Raw genomic sequence first — 22,220 nt, 5'->3', positions numbered from 1 at the left:
TTTCCCCCATTTTGTGTATTTTAACCAATTTTGGGTATTTTTTGGTATTTTTTGGGATTTTTTGGGGTATTTTTTGGGGTATTTTAGGAGGTTTTCATTGGCGCTGGCTACGGCTGATAGTAACGTCACGTCATCCGGAACCGGGCCTAAAGCTGAGGGGTTTTGGGGTGAAAAAAGGCAATTTTGGGTCAATTTCATTTTATAGGTTTATAGAGGAGACCCTAAGGAATTTTTGGGATTTTTTTGGGATTTTTTTGGGTATTTTTTGGGGTATTTTTAAGGGTTTTTTCAAGGGCGAATTTTAGCTGAATTTTGGTGGTTTTTGACCCAAAATTGAGGTTTTTTAACCCAATTTTGAGGGTTTTTAACCAATTTTGGGTATTTTGGGATATTGCAGATTTTTAGTGATTTTTTGGGATTTTTTGGGATTTTTTAGGATTTTTTTTGGTATTTTTTGGGATTTTTTTACGATTTTTTTGAGGATTTTTAACGATATTTTGCAATTTTAACCAATTTTGGGGTTTTTTGACCCAAAATTGAGGTTTTTTGACCCATTTTTGGGACATTTTGGGGTATTTTAACTAATATGGGATTTATGGGATTTTTTTGGATTTTTCAGGATTTTTTTAGGATTTTTTTGCATTTTTTTATGATTTTTTTGAGGATTTTTAACGATATTTTGCAATTTTGACCAATTTTGGGGTTTTTTGACCCAAATTTGGGGTTTTTTTACCCATTTTGAATATTATGGGATTTATGGGATTTTTTGTGATTTTTTGGGATTTTTTCGGATTTTTTTAGTATTTTTTAGGATTTTTTTTTTAATTTCCTGGGGTATTTTTCGGGATTTTTTGTAATTTTGCCCATTTTTGGGGTTTCTTGACCCAAATTTGGGGTTTTTTGACCCATTTTGGGTATTTTGGGATATTGGGGATTTTTAGTGATTTTTTGGGATTTTTTGGGATTTTTTTGGTATTTTTTTGGGATTTTTTTGGATTTTTTTATGATTTTTTTGAGGATTTTTTACGATATTCTGCAATTTTTCCCAATTTTGGGGTTTTTTGACCCAAATTTGGGGTTTTTTGACCCATTTTGGGTCATGGGGTTTAATGGGGTCTTATGGCGTCTATGGGGTTTCTATGGGGTCGTATGGGGTCTCTATGGGGTCCTATGGGGTTCTATGGGGTCCTATGGGGTCCTACGGGGTCCTATGGGGTTCTATGGGGTCCTATGGGGCTCTATGGGGTCTCTATGGGGTCTATGGGGTCTTAAGGGGTCCTATAGGGTCTTATGGGGTTTTATAGGGTCTCTATGGGGTCTATGGGGTCTCTATGGGGTCTTATGGGGTCCTATAGGGTCTTATAGGGTCCTATGGGGTCTTATGGGGTCCTATAGGGTCTTATGGGGTTTTATAGGGTCTCTATGGGGTCTATGGGGTCTATGGGATCCTATGGGGTCTATGGGGTCTATGGGGTTTCTATGGGGTCCTATGGGGTTCTATGGGGTCTATGGGGTCTATGGGGCTTCTATGGGGTCTATGGGGTCCTATAGGGTCTTATAGGGTCCTATGGGGTCTTATGGGGTCTTATAGGGTCCTATGGGGTCTATGGGGTCCTATGGGGTTTCTATGGGGTCTATGGGGTTCTATGGGGTCTCTATGAGGTCTAATCGGTCTTATTAGATCCTATGGGGACTTATGGGGTCTTATAGGGTCTATGGGGTCCTATGGGGTCCTATGGGTCTCTATGGGGTCTATGGGGTCTCTATGGGGTCCTATGGGGTCCTATGGGGTCTCTATGGGGTTCTATGGGGTCCTATGGGGTCTATGGGGCGCTATGGGATCCTATGGGGTTTAATGGGGTCTTATGGGGTCTATGGGGTCTATGGGATCTATGGGGTCTCTATGGGGTCTATGGGGTCCTATGGGGTCCTATAGGGTCCTATGGGGTCCTATGGGGTCCTATGGGGTCTAAGCTCACCTTGCAGCCCTTTGGGCAGCTCCATTGCTTTCAATATCTCCTGCCCCACGTCGGACGCGCTCAGCCCTCGAAGCCTCTTCTCCCAGAACAGCTGGGGGGGTTCATTTGCATCTCATTAATATTCATAAGCCTCATTAATATTCATAAGCACCGTTAATATTCATCAGCCCCCGCCCCACCCCTCCATATCCCCTCCATTAGCTTCAATGGGGGCCCAATAGGCCCCAATGGCCTCATTAATTATGCATTCACTCATTAGCATACTCATTAATATTCATAAGCCTCGTTAATATTCATTGACCCCCACCCCCCTCCTTCCCATTGGTTCCCATTGGTTCCTATTGGTTCCATTGACTTCAATAGGATCCCATAGACTTACATAGGGCTCATTAATTATGCATTCGCTCATTAGCATATTCATAACCTCATCCCCATTCCCTATAGACCCCTATATACTAATAGCCCCCATAAACTTACATAGGGCTCATTAATTATGCATGCATTCATTAGCTCCGCCCACATTCCCATATATGGCGCCAAGCCCCGCCCCCTTGCCTATAATAGGGGCCCCATTGGGTGCGGACTCATGAATATTCATATAGTCATGAATATTCAGCGAGTCCTATTGATTCCTATGGGGTCTTATGGGGTCTTATAGGGTCCCATTGATTCCTATGGGGGCTGCAATACCATTAGCGGCCACTAGGGGGCGCTAGAGCAGATTATAATGGGAGTCTATGGGAGCCATTGATTCCTATGGGAGCCATTGATTCCTATGGGGTCCCATTGATTCCTATGGGAGCCATTGATTCCTATGGGAGCCATTGATTCCTATGGGGGCTGCAATACCATTAGCGGCCACTAGGGGGCGCTATATAATGGAATCCAATGGGAGTCTATGGGGCTCCATTGGATCCTATGGAGCTCTATGGGATCCTATGGGATCCTATGGGGTCTTATGGGGTTTTTATGGGGTCTTATAGGGTCTTATGGGATCCTATTGATTCCTATGGGGTCTTATGGGGTCCTATTGATTCCTATGGGGTCTTATGGGGTCCTATTGATTCCTATGGGGTCTTATGAGCTCCTATGGGGTCTTATAGGGTCTTATAGGGTCTTATGGGGTTCTATGGGGTCTTATAGGGTCTTATGGGGTCCTATTGATTCCTATGGGGTCCTATGGGGTCTTATAGGGTCTTATAGGGTCCTATGGGGTCCAATGGGGTCTTATAGGGTCTTATGGGGTCTATGGGGTCTTATGGGGTCTTATAGGTTCTATGGGGTCTTATAGGGTCCTATTGAATCCTATGGGGTCTTATAGGGTCTTATGGGGTCCTATGGGGTCTTATAGGATCCTATAGGGTCTTATAGGGTCTTATAGGGTCCTATGGGGTCTTATGGGGTCCTATTGATTCCTATGGGATCTTATAGGGTTCTATGGGGTTTTATGGGGTCTTATAGGATCCTATGGGGTCCTATTGATTCCTATGGGGTCTTATGGGGTCTTATAGGGTCTTATAGGGTCCTATGGGGTCCTATTGATTCCTATGGGGTCTTATGGGGTCTTTGGGGTCTTATGGGGTCCCATTGATTCCTATGGAGTCTTATGGGGTCCTATGGGTTCTTATGGGGTCCTATTGATTCCTATGGGGTCTTATAGGTTCTATGGGGTCTTATGGGGTCCTATTGATTCCTATTGGATCCTATGTGGTCTTATAGGATCCTATAGGGTCTTATGGGGTCTTATGGGTTCTATGGGGTCTTATAGGGTCCTATTGATTCCAATGGAGTCCTATTGGATCCTATGGGATCTTATGGGGTCCTATTGATTCCAATGGGGTCCAATGGGGTCTATAGGGTCCTATGGGGTCTTATAGGGCCTATGGGGTCTTATAGGATCCTATTCATTCCTATGGGGTCCTATGGAGTCTTATAGGGTCTTATGGGTTCTATGGGGTCTTATGGGGTCCTATTGATTCCAATGGGGTCTTATAGGGTCTTATGGGGTCTCATTGGGTCCTATGGGGTCCTATGGGGTCTATGGGGTCTTATGGGGTCCTATTGATTCCTATGGGTTCCTATGGGGTCTTATGGGGTCTTATAGGGTCTAATGGGGTCCTATTGATTCCTATGGGGTCTATGGGGTCTTATGGGGTCTTATAGGATCCTATAGGGTCTTATAGGGTCTTATGGGGTCCTATTGAGTCCTATGGGGTCCTATGGGGTCTAATGGGGTTTATGGGGTCCTATTGAGTCCTATGGGGTCCTATGGGGTCTTATGGGGTCCCATTGATTCCTATGGGGTCTTATGGGGTCCTATTGATTCCTATGGGGTCTATGGGTTCTTATGGGGTCCTATTGATTCCTATGGGGTCTTATGGGGTCTTATAGGGTCTATGGGGTCTTATGGGGTCCTATTGATTCCTATGGGGTCCTATGGGGTCTTATGGGGTCCTATTGATTCCTATGGGGTCTTATGAGTTCTATGGGGTCCTATAGGGTCTTATAGGGTCTTATGGGATCCTATGGGGTCCTATTGATTCCTATGGGGTCTTATGGGGTCTTATGGGGTCTTATAGGGTCTTATAGGATCTTATGGGGTCTTATGGGGTCCTATTGATTCCTATGGGGTCTATGGGGTCTTATAGGGTCCTATTGATTCCTATGGGGTCTATGGGGTCTTATAGGGTCCTACTGATTCCTATGGAGTCTATGGGGTCTTATGGGGTCTTATGGGATCCTATAGGGTCTTATAGGGTCCTATGGGGTCTTATAGGGTCTTATAGGATCTTATAGGTTCTATGGGGTCTTATGGGGTCCTACGGGGTCCTATTGATTCCTATGGGTTCTATATGGTCTTATGGTGTCCAGTAGGATCCTATGGGGTCTTATGGGGTCCTATTGATTCCTATGGGGTCCTATAGGGTCTTATAGGATCCTATAGGGTCTTATAGGGTTTTCTTACCTGTCGGGGTTGCTCGGCCAGTCGTTGCGGGTCGGCCCTGACCTTGTTATCGGGGTGGTTGGTGACTTTGGTGACGGGTTGTTTGAAGATGGACGCGGTCTGACGGATGGGAAGAGCCGTATTGAGGTCGGGTTTACCCTATAAAAGAAACCCTATAAGGTTAAATAGGGGATTGGGGTCTTATAGGGTCTTATAGGGTCCTATTGATTCCTATGGGGGCTGCAATACCATTAGTGGCCACTAGGGGGCGCTATAATGGGAGTCTATGGGGCTCTATTGATTCCTATGGGGGCTGCAATACCATTAGCGGCCACTAGGGGGCGCTATAATGGGAGTCTATGGGAGCCATTGATTCCTATGGGGCTCTATTGATTCCTATGGGGGCTGCAATACCATTAGTGGCCACTAGGGGGCGCTATATAATGGAATCCAATGGAACTCTATGGGATCCTATGGGGTTTAATGGGGAGTTATGGAGTCTAATGGGGTTCTATGGGGTCTTATAGGGTCTTATAGGATCCTATGGGGTCCTATTGTTTTCTATGGGGTCTTATAGGGTCTTATAGGGTCCTATGGGCTCTATGGGGTCTTACAGGGTCCTATGGGGTCTCTATGGGGTCTATAGGGTTCTATGGGGTCTTATGGGGTCCTATAGGGTCTTATGGGATCCTATGGGGTCTATGGGGTCCTATGGGGTCTCTATGGGGTCTCTATGGGGTTCTATGGGGGTCCTATAGGGTCTATGGGGTCCTATAGGGTCTATATAGGGTCTATGGGGTCTCTATGGGGTCTCTATGGGGTCTTATAGGGTCCTATTGATTCCTATGGGGGCTGCAATACCATTAGTGGCCACTAGGGGGCGCTATAGCAGATTATAATGGGAGTCTATGGGAGTTAATGGGGTCCTATGGGTCTCTATGGGGTCTTATGGGATTTAATGGGGTCTATGGGGGTCTATAGGATCCTATAGGGTTTAATGGGGTTCTATGGGGTCTCTATGGGGTCCTATGGGGTTTAATGGGATCCTATGGGGTCTCTATGGGGTCTTATGGGGTTTAATGGGGTCCTATGGGGTTCTATGGGGTCTTATAGGGTCTCTATGGGGTCTTATGGGGTCCCATATAAGGACGCGGTCTGACGGATGGGAAGAGCCGTATTGAGGTCGGGTTTACCCTATAAAAGAAACCCTATAAGGTTAAATAGGGGACTGGGGTCTTAAGGGACGATCTTATAGGGTCTTATAGGGTCCTATTGATTCCTATGGGGGCTGCAATACCATTAGTGGCCACTAGGGGGCGCTATAATGGGAGTCTATGGGAGCCATTGATTCCTATGGGGGCTGCAATACCATTAGTGGCCACTAGGTGGCGCTATAATGGGAGTCTATGGGAGCCATTGATTCCTATGGGAGCCATTGATTCCTATGGGGCTCTATTGATTCCTATGGGGGCTGCAATACCATTAGCGGCCACTAGGTGGCGCTATATAATGGAATCCAATGGGAGTCTATGGGATCCTATGGGGTCTAATGGGGTCCTATGGGATCCTATGGGGCTCTATGGTTCTCTATGGGGTCCTATAGGATCTTATGGGGTCTTATGGGGTCTTATGGGGTCTTATGGGGTCCTATGGGGTCTTATAGGGCCTAATGGGGTCTTATAGGGTCTTATAGGGTCCTATGGGGTCTTATGGGGTCTTATAGGGTCCTATTGATTCCTATGGGGGCTGCAATACCATTAGCGGCCACTAGGTGGCGCTATAATGGGAGTCTATGGGAGCCATTGATTCCTATGGGAGCCATTGATTCCTATGGGGGCTGCAATACCATTAGCGGCCACTAGGTGGCGCTATATAATGGAATCCAATGGGAGTCTATGGGGCTCCATTGGATCCTATGGAGCTCTATGGGATCCTATGGGGTCCTATGGGGTCTTATGGGGTCCTATAGAGTTTAATGGGGTCTTCTGGGTTCTTATGGGGTCTTATGGGGTCCTATGGGGTCTTATGGGGTTCTATGGGGTCTTATGGGGTTATAATGGGAGTCTATGGGGTCTTATAGGGTCTTATGGGGTCTTAGGGGGTCTCTATGGGGTCTTATGGGGTCTTATAGGGTCTTATGGGGTCTATGGGGTCCTATGGGGTCTTATGGGGTCCTATTGATTCCTATGGGGGCTGCAATACCATTAGCGGCCACTAGGGGGCGCTATAGCAGATTATAATGGGAGTCTATGGGAGCCATTGATTCCTATGGGGCTCTATTGATTCCTATGGGGGCTGCAATACCATTAGCGGCCACTAGGGGGCGCTATATAATGGAATCCAATGGGAGTCTATGGGGCTCCATTGGATCCTATGGGGTTTAATGGGGTCTATGGGGTCTTATGGGGTCTTATGGGGTCTTATAGGGTCTATGGGGTCCTATGGGGTCTCTATGGGGTCTCTATGGGGTTCTATGGGGGTCCTATAGGGTCTATGGGGTCCTATAGGGTCTATATAGGGTCTATGGGGTCCTATGGGGTCTCTATGGGGTTCTATGGGGTCTCTATGGGGCTCTATGGGGTCCTATAGGGTCTTATGGGGCTTAATGGGGTCCTATGGGGTTCTATGGGGTCTTATAGGGTCTCTATGGGGTCTCATAGGGTCTTATGGGGTCTTATGGGGTCCTATAGGGTCTGTGGGGTCCTATAGGGTCCTATAGGGTCTATATAGGGTCTATGGGGTCTCTATGGGGTCTCTATGGGGTCTTATAGGGTCCTATTGATTCCTATGGGGGCTGCAATACCATTAGCGGCCACTAGGTGGCGCTATATAATGGAATCCAATGGGAGTCTATGGGGCTCCATTGGATCCTATGGAGCTCTATGGGATCCTATGGGGTCTTATAGGGTTTCTATGGGGTCCTATGGGGTCCGATGGGGTCTTATGGGGTCTTATGGGGTTCTATGGGGTTCTATGGGGTTTAATGGGGTCCTATAGGGTGTTATAGGGTCCTATGGGGTCTTATAGGGTCTTATGGGTTCTTATAGGGTCTTATAGGGTCCTATGGGTTCTTATAGGGTCTTATGGGGTCTAATGGGTCTTATAGGGAACCCAAATCCTATAAGAAACCCCATAGAAATCCCATAGAAGGACCCAGATCCCATAGAAGGACCCAAATCCTATAAGAAACCCCATAGAAATCGAGAAATCCTATAAGAAACCCCATAGAAATCGAGAAATCCTATAAGAAATCCCATATAGGATCGGCCCTATAGGGTCTTATAGGGTCCTATTGATTCCTATGGGGGCTGCAATACCATTAGCGGCCACTAGGGGCGCTATAATGGGAGTCTATGGGAGCCATTGATTCCTATGGGGGCTGCAATACCATTAGCGGCCACTAGGTGGCGCTATATAATGGAATCCAATGGGAGTCTATGGGGCTCCATTGGATCCTATGGGGTTTAATGGGGTCTATGGGGTCTTATGGGGTCTTATAGGGTTTTTATGGGGTCTTATAGGGTCTTATAGGGTCCTATGGGGTCTTATAGGGTCTTATAGGGTCCTATGTGGTCCTATGGGTTCTATGGGGTCTTATGGGGTCTTATAGGATCCTATGGGGTCCTATTGTTTCCTATGGGGTCTTATAGGATCTTATAAGGTCCTATGGGGTCTTATAGGGTCCTATGGGGTCTTATGGGTTCTATAGGGTCTTATGGGGTCCTATGGGGTCTTATAAGGTCCTATGGGGTCTCTATGGGGTCTATAGGGTCCTATAGGGTCTTATGGGATCCTATGGGGTCTTATAGGGTCTTATAGGTTCTTATGGGGTCCTATGGGTTCTATGGGGTCCTATAGGGTCTTATGGGTTTCTATGGGATCCTATAGAGTCTTGTGGGTCCTATGGGGTCCTATTGTTTCCTATGGGGTCTTATGGGGTCTTATGGGGTCCTATAGGGTCTTATGGGATCTTATAGGGTCATATTGTTTCCTATGGGGTCTTATAGGGTCTTACAGGGTCTATGGGGTCTAATAGGATCCTATTGGTTCCTATGGGGTCTTATGGGTTCTATGGGGTCTTATAGGGTCTAATAGGGCCTTATGGCTTCTATGGGGTCTTATAGGGTCTAATAGGGTCTTATAGGGTCCTATTGGTTTCTATGGGGTCTTATAGGGTCCTATGGGGTCTTATGGGTTCTATGGGGTCCTATTGTTTCCTATGGGTTCTATGGGTTCTTATAGGGTCTTATGGGTTCTATGTGGTCTTATGGGGTCTAATAGGGTCTTATGGGGTCCTATGGGGTCTTATAGGGTCCTATGGGGTCTTATGGGTTCTATGGGGTCTTATAGGGTCTTATGGGTTCTATGGGGTCCTATGGGGTCCTATTGTTTCCTATGGGGTCTTATAGGGTCTTACGGGGTCTATGGGGTCTAATAGGATCCTATTGGTTCCTATGGGGTCTTATGGGTTCTATGGGGTCTTATAGGGTCTTATGGGATCCTATGGGGTCTTATAGGGTCTTATAGGGTCCTATGGGGTCCTATGGGTTCTATGGGGTCTTATGGGTTCTATGGGGTCCTATTGTTTCCTATGGGTTCTATGGGGTCTTATAGGGTCTAATGGGATCCTATGGGGTTTATAGGGTCTTATGGGGTCCTATGGGGTCTTACAGGGTCTTATAGGGTCTTATGGGGTCTTATAGGGTCTTATGGGGTCTAATAGGGTCGTATGGGGTCTTATGGGGTTCTATGGGGTCTATGGGGTCTATGGGGTCCTATAGGGTCTTATGGGGTCCTATGGGGTCTTATGGGGTCCTATGGGGTCTTATGGGGTCTTACGGGGTCTTATAGGATCTTATAGGGTCTTATGGGGTCTTATGGGGTCTTATAGGGTCTTATAGGGTCTTATGGGTTCTATGGGGTCTTATAGGGTCTAATGGGATCTAATAGGGTCTTATGGGGTCTTATGGGGTCTTATCGGATCCTATGGGATCTTATGGGGTCTTATGGGGTCCTATGGGTTCTTATAGGGTCTTATGGGTTCTATGGGGTCTTATAGGGTCTTATTGTTTCCTATGGGGTCTTATGGGGTCTTATAGGGTCTTATGGGATCCTATGGGGTCTTATAGGGTCTTATAAGGTCCTATGGGGTCTTATAGGATCCTATTGGTTCCTATGGGGTCTTATGGGATCCTATGGGGTCTTATGGGATCCTATGGGGTCTTATGGGATCCTATGGGGTCTTATGGGGTCCTATTGGTTCCTATGGGGTCTTATGGGATTCTATGGGGTCCTATTGTTTCCTATGGGTTCTATGGGTTCTTATAGGGTCTTATGGGTTCTATGGGGTCCTATGGGGTCTAATAGGGTCTTATGGGGTCCTATTGTTTCCTATGGGGTCTAATAGGGTCTTATAGGTTCTATGGGGTCCTATGAGGTCCTATTGTTTCCTATGGGGTCTTATAGGGTCTTATAGGGTCTTATAGGGTCTTATGGGGTCCTATGGGGTCTATGGGGTCTTATGGGATCCTATGGGGTCCTATTGTTTCCTATGGGGTCTTATAGGGTCTTATAGGGTCTTATGGGATCCTATAGTATCTTATAGGGTCGCTCACCTTATTGGCTTGCATGGCGTCTCCCCTTAACCTCTGTTTATTCTTCTGTAATTTGGACGGCATCATTTTCCCCGTGCGGAAATCGAAACAACTCAAATCGACGGCGTTACCGAGATATCGAGCGAGTTGAGGTTTACTCCGGAACTTCTTCCCTGTAGGGCTGAAGGTGTTAAAAGGGTCAAAAACCCTATAAAAACCCTATAAGAAACCCTATAAGTGAAGTAGGCCTCAACACAGGAAAGTAGGCCTCAAAAGTGCCTTTTTTAGCCCCAAAATTGGCTTTTTTGGCCCTAAAATTACCCATTTTGACACTAAATATGAAATATAGGATGGACTAAACCCTATAAGGCACAATTCGGACCCTAAAACCCTATAAAACCCTATAAAAACCCTATGAGAAACCCTATAAGTGAAGTAGGCCTCAATACAGGAGACTAGGCCTCAATACAAGAGACTAGGCCTCAAAAGTGCCTTTTTTAGCCCTAAAATTGATGTTTTTTAGCCCAAAATGTCCCATTTTGACCCTAAATATGAAATATAGGATGGACTAAACCCTATAAGGCACAATTCGGACCCTAAAATCCTATAAAACCCTATAAAAACCCTATAAAAAACCCTAGAAGTGATGTAGGCCTCAATACAGGAGACTAGGCCTCAATACAGGAGAGTAGGCCTCAAAAGTGCCATTTTTAGCCCCAAAATTGGCTTTTTTGACCCCAAAATAACCCATTTTGACCCTAAATATGAAATATAGGGTGGACTAAACCCTATAAGGCAACATTCTGACCCTAAAACCCTATAAAACCCTATAAAACCCTATAAAAACCCTATAAAAAACCCTATAAGTGAAGTAGGCCTCAACGCAGGAAAGTAGGCCTCAAAAGTGCCTTTTTTAGCCCCAAAATTGGCTTTTTTTGCCCTAAAATCACCCATTTTGACCCTAAATATGAAATATAGGGTAAACTAGACCCTATATGACCCAATTCTCACCCTAAAACCCTATAAAACCCTATAAAAACCCTATAAAAACCCTATAAGAAACCCTATAAGTGAAGTAGGCCTCAACACGGGAGACTAGGCCTCAAAAGTGCCATTTTTAGCCCCAAAATTGGCTTTTTTGGCCTAAAATCACCCATTTAGACCCTAAATATGAATATGGGGTGGAAAAGATCCTATAAGACCCAATTCTGACCCAAAAACCCTATAAAATCCTATAAAAACCCTATAAACAACCCTATAAGTGAAGTAGGCCTCAATACAGGAGACTAGGCCTCAATACAGGAGCGTAGGCCTCAAAAGTGCCTTTTTTAGCCCCAAAATTGGCTTTTTTCCCCCCAAAATAACCCATTTTGACACTAACTATGAATATAGGGTACACTAGACCCTATAAGACCCAATTCTGACCCTAAAACCCTATAAAACGACCCTAAAAACCCTATAAAAAACCCTATAAGTGAAGTAGGCCTCAATACAGGAGACTAGGCCTCAATACAGGAGACTAGGCCTCAAAAGTGCCTTTTTTAGCCCTAAAATTGATGTTTTTTAGCCCCAAAATAACCCATTTTGACCCTAAATATGAAATATAGGATGGACTAAACCCTATAAGGCACAATTCGGACCCTAAAATCCTATAAAATGACCCTAAAAACCCTATAAACAACCCTATAAGTGAAGTAGGCCTCAATACAGGAGACTAGGCCTCAATACAGGAGAGTAGGCCTCAAAAGTGCCTTTTTTAGCCCCAAATTTGGCTTTTTTCACCCCAAAATAACCCTTTTTCACCCTGAATATGAATATAGGGCACAGTAGACCCTATAAGACCCAAATGTGATCCAAAAACCCTATAAAATGACCCCAAAAACCCTATAAGAAACCCTATAAGTGAAGTAGGCCTCAAAACAGGAGGCTAGGCCTCAAAAGTGCCTTTTTTAGCCCAAAAATCGGCTTTTTTTACCCTAAAATTACCCATTTTGACCCTAAATATGAAATATGGGGTGGACTAAACCCTATAAGGCACAATTCGGACCCTAAAACCCTATAAAACCCTATAAAAACCCTATAAGAAACCCTATAAGTGAAGTAGGCCTCAATACGGGAAAGTAGGCCTCAAAAGTGCCTTTTTTAGCCCCAAAATTGGCTTTTTTTGCCCCAAAATTAACCATTTTGACCCTAAATATAAAATATAGGGTGGATTAGACCCTATAAGACTCAATTCTGACCCTAAAATCCTATAAAACCCTATAAAAACCCTATAAAAAACCCTATAAGTGAAGTAGGCCTCAATACGGGAAAGTAGGCCTCAAAAGTGCCTTTTTTAGCCCCAAAATCGGCTTTTTTTACCCTAAAATAACCCATTTTGACCCTAAATATGAAATATAGGATGGACTAAACCCTATAAGGCATAATTCGAACCCTAAAACCCTAAAACCCTATAAAACCCTATAAAACCCTATAAAAACCCTATAAAAAACCCTATAAGTGAAGTAGGCCTCAACACGGGGAAGTAGGCCTCAAAAGTGCCATTTTTAGCCCCAAAATTGGCTTTTTTCGCCCTAAAATCACCCATTTTGACCCTAAATATGAAATATAGGATGGACTAAACCCTATAAGACCCAATTCGGACCCTAAAACCCTATAAAACCCTATAAAAACCCTATAAGAAACCCTATAAGTGAAGTAGGCCTCAATACAGGAGACTAGGCCTCAATACAGGAGAGTAGGCCTCAAAAGTGCCTATTTTAGCCCCAAAATCGGCTTTTTTTGCCCCAAAATAGCCCATTTTGACCCTAAATATGAAATATAGGATGGACTAAACCCTATAAGGCACAATTCTGACCCTAAAACCCTATAAAACCCTATAAAAACCCTATAAGAAACCCTATAAGTGAAGTAGGCCTCAATACAGGAGACTAGGCCTCAATACAGGAGACTAGGCCTCAAAAGTGCCTTTTTTAGCCCCAAAATTGGCTTTTTTGACCCCAAAATCACCCATTTTGACCCTAAATATGAAATATAGGGTGGACTAAACCCTATAAGACTCAATTCTGACCCTAAAACCCTATAAAAACCCTATAAAAAAACCTATAAGTGAAGTAGGCCTCAATACAGGAGACTAGGCCTCAATACAGGAGAGTAGGCCTCAAAAGTGCCTTTTTTAGCCCCAAAATTGGCTTTTTTCGCCCTAAAATCACCCATTTTGACACTAAATATGAAATATAGGATGGACTAAACCCTATAAGGCCCAATTCGGACCCTAAAACCCTATAAAACCCTATAAGAAACCCTATAAGTGAGGTAGGCCTCAATACAGGAGACTAGGCCTCAATACAGGAGAGTAGGCCTCAAAAGTGCCTTTTTTAGCCCTAAAATTGATGTTTTTTAGCCCAAAATGTCCCATTTTGACCCCAAATATGAAATATAGGCTGGACTAAACCCTATAAGGCACAATTCTGACCCTACAACCCTATAAAACCCTATAAAAACCCTATAAGAAACCCTATAAGTGAAGTAGGCCTCAATACAGGAGACTAGGCCTCAAAAGTGCCTTTTTTAGCCCCAAAATTGGCTTTTTTCACCCTAAAATAACCCATTTTGACCCTAAATATGAAATATAGGATGGTCTAAACCCTATAAGGCACAATTCTGACCCTAAAACCCTATAAAACCCTATAAAAACCCTATAAAAAACCCTATAAGAAACCCTATTAGGAAAGTAGGCCTCAATACAGGAGACTAGGCCTCAATACAGGAGAGTAGGCCTCAAAAGTGCCTTTTTTAGCCCTAAAATTGATGTTTTTAGCCCAAAATGTCCCATTTTGACCCTAAATATGAATATGGGGTGGAAAAGATCCTATAAGACCCAATTCGGACCCTAAAACCCTATAAAACCCTATAAAAACCCTATAAGAAACCCTATAAGAAACCCTATAAGTGAAGTAGGCCTCAATACAGGAGACTAGGCCTCAATACAGGAGAGTAGGCCTCAAAAGTGCCTTTTTTAGCCCAAAAACCAGCTTTTTTTGCCCAAAAATAACCCATTTTGACCCTAAATATGAAATATAGGATGGACTAAACCCTATAAGGCACAATTCGGACCCTAAAGCCCTATAAAACCCTATAAAACCCTATAAAAACCCTATAAGAAACCCTATAAGTGATGTAGGCCTCAACGCAGGAAAGTAGGCCTCAAAAGTGCCTTTTTTAGCCCTAAAATTGATGTTTTTAGCCCAAAATTACCCATTTTGACCCTAAATATGAAATATAAGGTGGACTAGACCCTATATGACCCAATTCTGACCCTAAAACCCTATAAAAACCCTATAAAAACCCTATAAGAAACCCTATAAGTGAAGTAGGCCTCAACGCAGGAAAGTAGGCCTCAAAAGTGCCTTTTTTAGCCCCAAAATTGGCTTTTTTCGCCCTAAAATTACCCATTTTGACCCTAAATATGAAATATAGGGTGGACTAAACCCTATAAGGCACAATTCTGACCCTAAAACCCTATAAAACCCTATAAAAACCCTATAAGAAACCCTATAAGTGAGGTAGGCCTCAACACAGGAAAGTAGGCCTCAAAAGTGCCTTTTTTAGCCCCAAAATTGGCTTTTTTCACCCTAAAATAACCCATTTTGACCCTAAATATGAAATATGGGGTACATTAGACCCTATAAGACTCAATTCTGACCCTAAAACCCTATAAAACCCTATAAAAACCCTATAAGAAACCCTATAAGTGAAGTAGGCCTCAATACGGGAGACTAGGCCACAAAAGTGCCTTTTTTAGCCCTAAAATTGATGTTTTTTAGCCCAAAATAACCCATTTTGACCCTAAATATGAAATATAGGGTGGACTAAACCCTATAAGACCCAATTCTGACCCTAAAAACCTATAAAACCCTATAAAAACCCTATAAAAAACCCTATTAGGAAGGTAGGCCTCAATACAGGAGACTAGGCCTCAATACAGGAGACTAGGCCTCAAAAGTGCCTTTTTTAGCCCCAAAACCAGCTTTTTTCGCCCTAAAATAGCCCATTTTGACCCTAAATATGAAATATAGGATGGACTAAACCCTATAAGGCACAATTCTGACCCTAAAACCCTATAAAACCCTATAAAAACCCTATAAGTGAAGTAGGCCTCAATACAGGAGACTAGGCCTCAATACAGGAGACTAGGCCTCAAAAGTGCCTTTTTTAGCCCCAAAATTGGCTTTTTTGGCCCTAAAATCACCCATTTTGACCCTAAATATGAAATATAGGGTGGACTAAACCCTATATGACCCAATTCTGACCCTAAAACCCTATAAAACCCTATAAAAACCCTATAAGAAACCCTATAAGTGAAGTAGGCCTCAACGCAGGAAAGTAGGCCTCAAAAGTGCCTTTTTTTGCCCCAAAATCTGCCTTTTTCACCCTAAAATACCCCAATTTGACAATAAATGTAAATATAGGGTGGAAAGGATCCTATAAGACTCAATTCTGACCCTAAAACCCTACAAAACCCTATAAAAACCCTATAAGAAACCCTATAAGTGAAGTAGGCCTCAATACAGGAGACTAGGCCTCAATACAGGAGAGTAGGCCTCAAAAGTGCCTTTTTTAGCCCCAAAATCGGCTTTTTTCGCCCTAAAATCACCCATTTTGACACTAAATATGAAATATAGGGTGGACTAAACCCTATAAGACCCAATTCTGACCCTAAAACCCTATAAAATGACCCCAAAAACCCTATAAAAAACCCTATAAGTGAAGTAGGCCTCAATACAGGAGACTAGGCCTCAATACAGGAGACTAGGCCTCAAAAGTGCCTTTTTTAGCCCCAAATTTGGCTTTTTTCACCCCAAAATAACCCTTTTTCACCCTGAATATGAATATAGGGTACACTAGACCCTATAAGACCCAATTCTGACCCTAAAACCCTATAAAACCCTATAAAAACCCTATAAGAAACCCTAGAAGTGAAGTAGGCCTCAATACAGGAGACTAGGCCTCAAAAGTGCCTATTTTAGCCCCAAAATTGGCTTTTTTGACCCTAAAATTACCCATTTAGACCCTAAATATGAATATGGGGTGGAAAAGATCCTATAAGACCCAATTCTGACCCTAAAACCCTATAAAAACCCTATAAAAACCCTATAAAAAACCCTATAAGTGAAGTAGGCCTCAACGCAGGAAAGTAGGCCTCAAAAGTGCCATTTTTAGCCCCAAAATCAGCTTTTTTTGCCCAAAAATAACCAATTTTGAACCTAAATATGAAATATAGGGTGGACTAAACCCTATAAGGCACAATTCTGACCCTAAAACCCTATAAAACCCTATAAAAACCCTATAAGAAACCCTATAAGTGAAGTAGGCCTCAACGCAGGAAAGTAGGCCTCAAAAGTGCCTTTTTTAGCCCTAAAATTGATGTTTTTTAGCCCAAAATGTCCCATTTTGACCCTAAATATGAAATATAGGGTGGACTAAACCCTATAAGGCACAATTCTGACCCTAAAACCCTATAAAACCCTATAAAAACCCTATAAGAAACCCTATAAGTGAAGTAGGCCTCAATACAGGAGACTAGGCCTCAATACAGGAGAGTAGGCCTCAAAAGTGCCTTTTTTAGCCCCAAAATTGGCTTTTTTCGCCCTAAAATAACCCATTTTGAACCTAAATATGAAATATAGGGTGGACTAAACCCTATAAGACTCAATTCTGACCCTAAAACCCGATAAAACCCTATAAAAACCCTATAAGAAACCCTATAAGTGAAGTAGGCCTCAATACAGGAGACTAGGCCTCAATACAGGAGACTAGGCCTCAAAAGTGCCTTTTTTAGCCCCAAAATTGGCTTTTTTCACCCTAAAATTACCCATTTTGACCCTAAATATGAAATATAGGGTGGACTAAACCCTATAAGGCACAATTCGGACCCTAAAACCCTATAAAACCCTATAAAAACCCTATAAGAAACCCTATAAGGAAGGTAGGCCTCAATACGGGAAAGTAGGCCTCAAAAGTGCCTTTTTTAGCCCCAAAATTGGCTTTTTTCACCCCAAAATCACCCATTTTGACCCTAAATATGAAATATAGGATGGACTAAACCCTATAAGACCCAATTCTGACCCTAAAAACCTATAAAACCCTATAAAAACCCTATAAGAAACCCTATTAGGAAGGTAGGCCTCAATACAGGAGACTAGGCCTCAATACAGGAGACTAGGCCTCAAAAGTGCCTTTTTTAGCCCTAAAATTGATGTTTTTTAGCCCAAAATGTCCCATTTTGACCCTAAATACGAAATATAGGGTGGACTAAACCCTATAAGGCACAATTCGGACCCTAAAATCCTATAAAATGACCCCAAAAAGCCCATTTTCGACCCCGAAATCCCCTTTGTTTCTCTTCCGTTCCCTCCCATTGACCCCATAGAGACCCATAGGACCCCATAGAGCCCTATAGGACCCCATAAAACCCCATAGGACCCCATAGAGCCCCATAAAACCCCATAGGACCCCATAGAGCCCCATAGAGCCCCATAAAACCCCATAGGACCCCATAGAGCCCCATAGGACCCCATATAACCCCATAGACCCCCCACAGGACCCCATAGAGACCCATAGGACCCCATAGAGACCCATAGAGCCCCATAGAGCCCCATAGACCCCTATAGGACCCCATAGAGCCCCATAGGACCCCATAGAGACCCCATAGGACCCCACAGACCCCCATAGGACCCTATAAGACCCCATAGAACCCTATAGGACCCCATATACCCCCATAGAACTATATAGAAACCGAAAAGAGCCGAAAAGACCCGAAGTTTTCCGAAGTTTTCCGAAGTTTTCCGAACGTTTCCGAAGCGAGCCGAACCCGCCCCCATAGGACCCCATAGAACCCTATGGGACCCCACAGAACCCTATAAGACCCTATAGAGCCCTATAAGACCCCATAGAACCCTATAAGACCCTATAGAACCCTATAAGACCCCATAGAACCCTATAGGACCCCATAGAACCCTATAAGACCCCATAGAACCCTTTAAGACCCTATAGAACCCTATAGGACCCCATAGAGCCCCATAGGACCCCATAGAGACCCCTTAGGACCCCATAGACCCCCACAGAGCCCCATAGGGCTCCATAGGACCCCATAGGACCCCATAGAGACCCATAGGACCCCATAGAACCCCATAGGACCCCATAGGACTCCATAGAACTCTATACAACCCGAAAAGACCCGAAAAGAGCCGAAAAGACCCGAACTTTTCCGAACGTTTCCGAAGTTTTCCGATCGTTTCCGATCCGAGCCGAACCGGCCCCCATAGGACCCCATAGACCCCCATAGAACTCTATAGAACCCGAAATAACCCGAAAAGAGCCGAAGTTTTCCGAACATTTCCGAAAATACCCGAACGTTTCCGAAGCGAGCCGAACCGGCCCCCATAGGACCCCATAGACCCCCATAGACCCCCATAGAACTCTATCGGACCCGAAAAGAGCCGAAAAGAGCCGAAAAGAGCCGAACGTTTCCGAAGTTTTCCGATCGTTTCCGAACCGGATCCCATAGGACCCTATAGGACCCCATAGACCCCCATAGAACTCTATGGGACCCGAAATAACCCGAAAAGAGCCGAAAAAACCCGAGGTTTTCCGAAGTTTTCCGAAGTTTTCCGAAGTTTTCCGAAGTCTTCCGATCGTTTCCGAACCGAGCCGAAGCCGCCCCCATAGGACCCCATAGGACCCCATAGAACTCTATAGAACCCGAAAAGACCCGAAAAGACCCGAAGTTTTCCGAAGTTTTCCGAAGTTTTCCGATCGTTTCCGAACCGAGCCGAACCCGCCCCCATAGGACCCCATAGAACCCCATAGAACTCTATCGGACCCGAAAAAACCCGAAAGTAGCCGAACTTTTCCGAACATTTCCGAAAATACCCGAACGTTTCCGAACCGGATCCCATAGGACTCCATAGGACCCCATAGACCCCCATAGAACTCTATAGAAACCGAAAAGAGCCGAAAAGACCCGAAAAGACCCGAACGTTTCCGAACGTTTCCGAAGTTTTCCGAACCGAGCCGAACCCGCCCCCATAGGACCCCATAGGACCCCATAGACCCCCATAGACCCTTATAGAACCCGAAATAACCCGAACATTTCCGAACGTTTCCGAACGTTTCCGATCGTTTCCGAACCGAGCCGAACCGGCCCCCATAGGACCCCATAGACCCCCATAGAACCCTATAGGACCCCATAGAACCCTATAAGACCCTATAGAGCCCTATAGGACCCTATAGAACCCTATAAGACCCCATAGACACCCCATAGGACCCCATAGAGCCCCATAGGACCCTATAGAACCCCATAGGACCCCATAGGACCCCATAGGACCCCATAGAGCCCCATAGAGACCCCATAGACCCCTTTAGGACCCCATAGAACCCTATAGGACCCCATAGAGACTCATAGGACCCCATAGGACCCTATAGGACCCCATAGAACCCTATAAGACCCCATAGAACCCTATAGGACCCCATAGAGCCCCACAGAGCCCCATAGGACCCCATAGAGCCCCATAGGATCCCATAGGACCCCATAGGACCCTATAAGACCCCATAGACCCCATAGGACCCTATATAACCCCATAGAACCCTATAGGACCCCATAGAACCCCATAGGACCCCATAGAACTCTATAGAGCCGAAATAACCCGAAAAGAGCCGAAGTTTTCCGAAGTTTTCCGAACGTTTCCGATCGTTTCCGAAGCGAGCCGAACCGGATCCCATAGGACCCCATAGGACCCCATAGAACTCTATAGAACCCGAAAAGACCCGAAGTTTTCCGATCATTTCCGAAGATCTCCGGAAATAGCCGAACGTTTCCGAACCGAGTCGATCCCGCCCCCATAGGACCCTATAGGACCCCATAGGACCCCATAGGACCCCATAGGACCCCATAGAACCCTATGGGACCCGAAAAGAGCCGAAAAGACCCGAACGTTTCCGAAGTTTTCCGATCGTTTCCGAAGCGAGCCGAACCGGCCCCCATAGGACCCCATAGGACCCTATGGGACCCGAAAAGAGCCGAAAAGAGCCGAAAACACCCGAACGTTTCCGAAGTTTTCCGAAGTTTTCCGATCGTTTCCGAACCGAGCCGAACCCGCCCCCATAGGACCCCATAGACCCCATAGACCCCCATAGAACCCAATGGGACCCGAAAAGAGCCGAAAAGACCCGAACGTTTCCGAACATTTCCGAACATTTCCGATCGTTTCCGATCGTTTCCGAAGCCGCCCGAAGCCGCCCCCGTTACCTGAAGTAATAGACGTCGCTTTTCCCGGCGCTCAGCCCCGATTTCCTTATAACTTCCTCTTTCTTCCACCCAGCCGGTAAAGCCGGACAATCCACCCGTCCTTGTTTCTCCATCTCCGGTAAATAACCGAAAATAGCCGAAAAAAGCCGAAAAAAGCCGAAGTTCGGCCGCTCTACGGAGCCGGTTCGGCGTCAAGACGAGCCTCCCGATGGGCCTTCCGGTTTACTTCCGGGTTGGTGGCGTCACTTCCGGTTCGCTTCGGGTATCTTCGGAACTGTTCGGAAGCGCTCGGGTCGTCTTGATGCGACTTCCGGTTTACTTCCGGGTTTGAAGGAGATCGACTTCGGAACTCTTCGGAAGCGCTCGGGTGTTTTCGGAAGGACTTCCGGTTTACTTCCGGGTTCTTTCGATTTAGACTTCGGAACTCTTCGGAAGCGCTCGGGTTCACTTCGGAAACACTCGGAGCCCCATAGGATTGAATGGGGGCCCATAGAACCCTATAGGACCCCATAGGACCCCATAAGACCCTATAGAGACCCCATAAAACCCCATAGGAATCAATAGGACCCCATAGGACCCCATAAGACCCCATAGAACTCCATAGGACCCTATAGGACCCCATAAGACCCCATAAGACCCCATAAGACCCTATAGAGACCCCATAAGACCCCATAGACCCCATAGAGAGCCCATAGGACCCCATAGGACCCCATAAGACCCCATAAGACCCCATAGGAATCAATAGGACCCCATAAGACCCCATAGGACCCCATAGAAACCCCATAGAACCCCATAGAGACCCATAGAACCCCATTAACCCCATAGAACCCCATAGGACCCCATAGAACCCCATAGAGACCCCATAAGACCCCATAGGAATCAATAGGACCCCATAAGACCCCATAGAGACCCCATAAGACCCCATAAGACCCCATAGGAATCAATAGGACCCCATAAGACCCTATAAGACCCCATACCACCCCATAGGACTCCATAAAACCCTATAAGACCCCATAGGACCCCATAGACCCCATAGGAATCAATAGGACCCCATAAGACCCTATAAGACCCCATACCACCCCATAGGACTCCATAGGACCCCATAGAGACCCCATAGACCCCATAAAACCCTATAAGACCCCATAGGACCCCATAGACCCCATAGACCCCATAGAGACCCCATAAGACCCCATAAGACCCCATAGGAATCAATAGGACTTCATAGAGACCCCATAGGACCCCATAAGACCCCATAGGACCCCATAGAGACCCCATAAGACCCAATAGGACCCCATAGGAATCAATAGGACCCCATAGAGACCCCATAGAACCCCATTAACCCCATAGAACCCCATAGAGACCCTATAGGACCCCATAGACCCCTATAAGACCCC

At 45.2% G+C, this 22,220-nt stretch overlaps 1 protein-coding gene across 9 annotated transcripts in view; it reads right to left on the bottom strand.

The window, feature by feature from the left end:
* The window catches only part of MBD2 (methyl-CpG binding domain protein 2), a 42,607-nt gene extending 21,551 nt beyond the window's left edge, over positions 1-21,056 (bottom strand). For 2 of the 9 annotated variants that reach the window (XR_014939480.1, XM_085529167.1), the window contains exons 1-4: positions 20,225-20,325; positions 10,539-10,698; positions 4,945-5,082; positions 1,980-2,070 (exon numbers count right to left, since the gene is read on the bottom strand). Coding sequence is in view for 8 of the 9 variants with exons in the window: in XM_085529167.1 (XP_085385293.1) it covers positions 1,980-2,070; positions 4,945-5,082; positions 10,539-10,698; positions 20,225-20,310 (475 nt within the window). In the remaining variant the exon portion in view is untranslated. The other 7 variants (XM_085529169.1, XM_085529170.1, XM_085529173.1 and 4 more) reach the window with 7 other exon arrangements.
* Between the last annotated feature and the right edge of the window lie 1,164 nt (positions 21,057-22,220).

The sequence above is a fragment of the Coturnix japonica genome, chromosome Z, assembly GCF_054131305.1.
Source record: "Coturnix japonica strain WE chromosome Z, WE-NBRP24, whole genome shotgun sequence".
Lineage (NCBI taxonomy): Eukaryota > Metazoa > Chordata > Aves > Galliformes > Phasianidae > Coturnix > Coturnix japonica.
The sequence above is the reverse complement of the archived record's forward strand: the minus strand, read 5'-3'. Positions and strand labels throughout refer to the sequence as shown.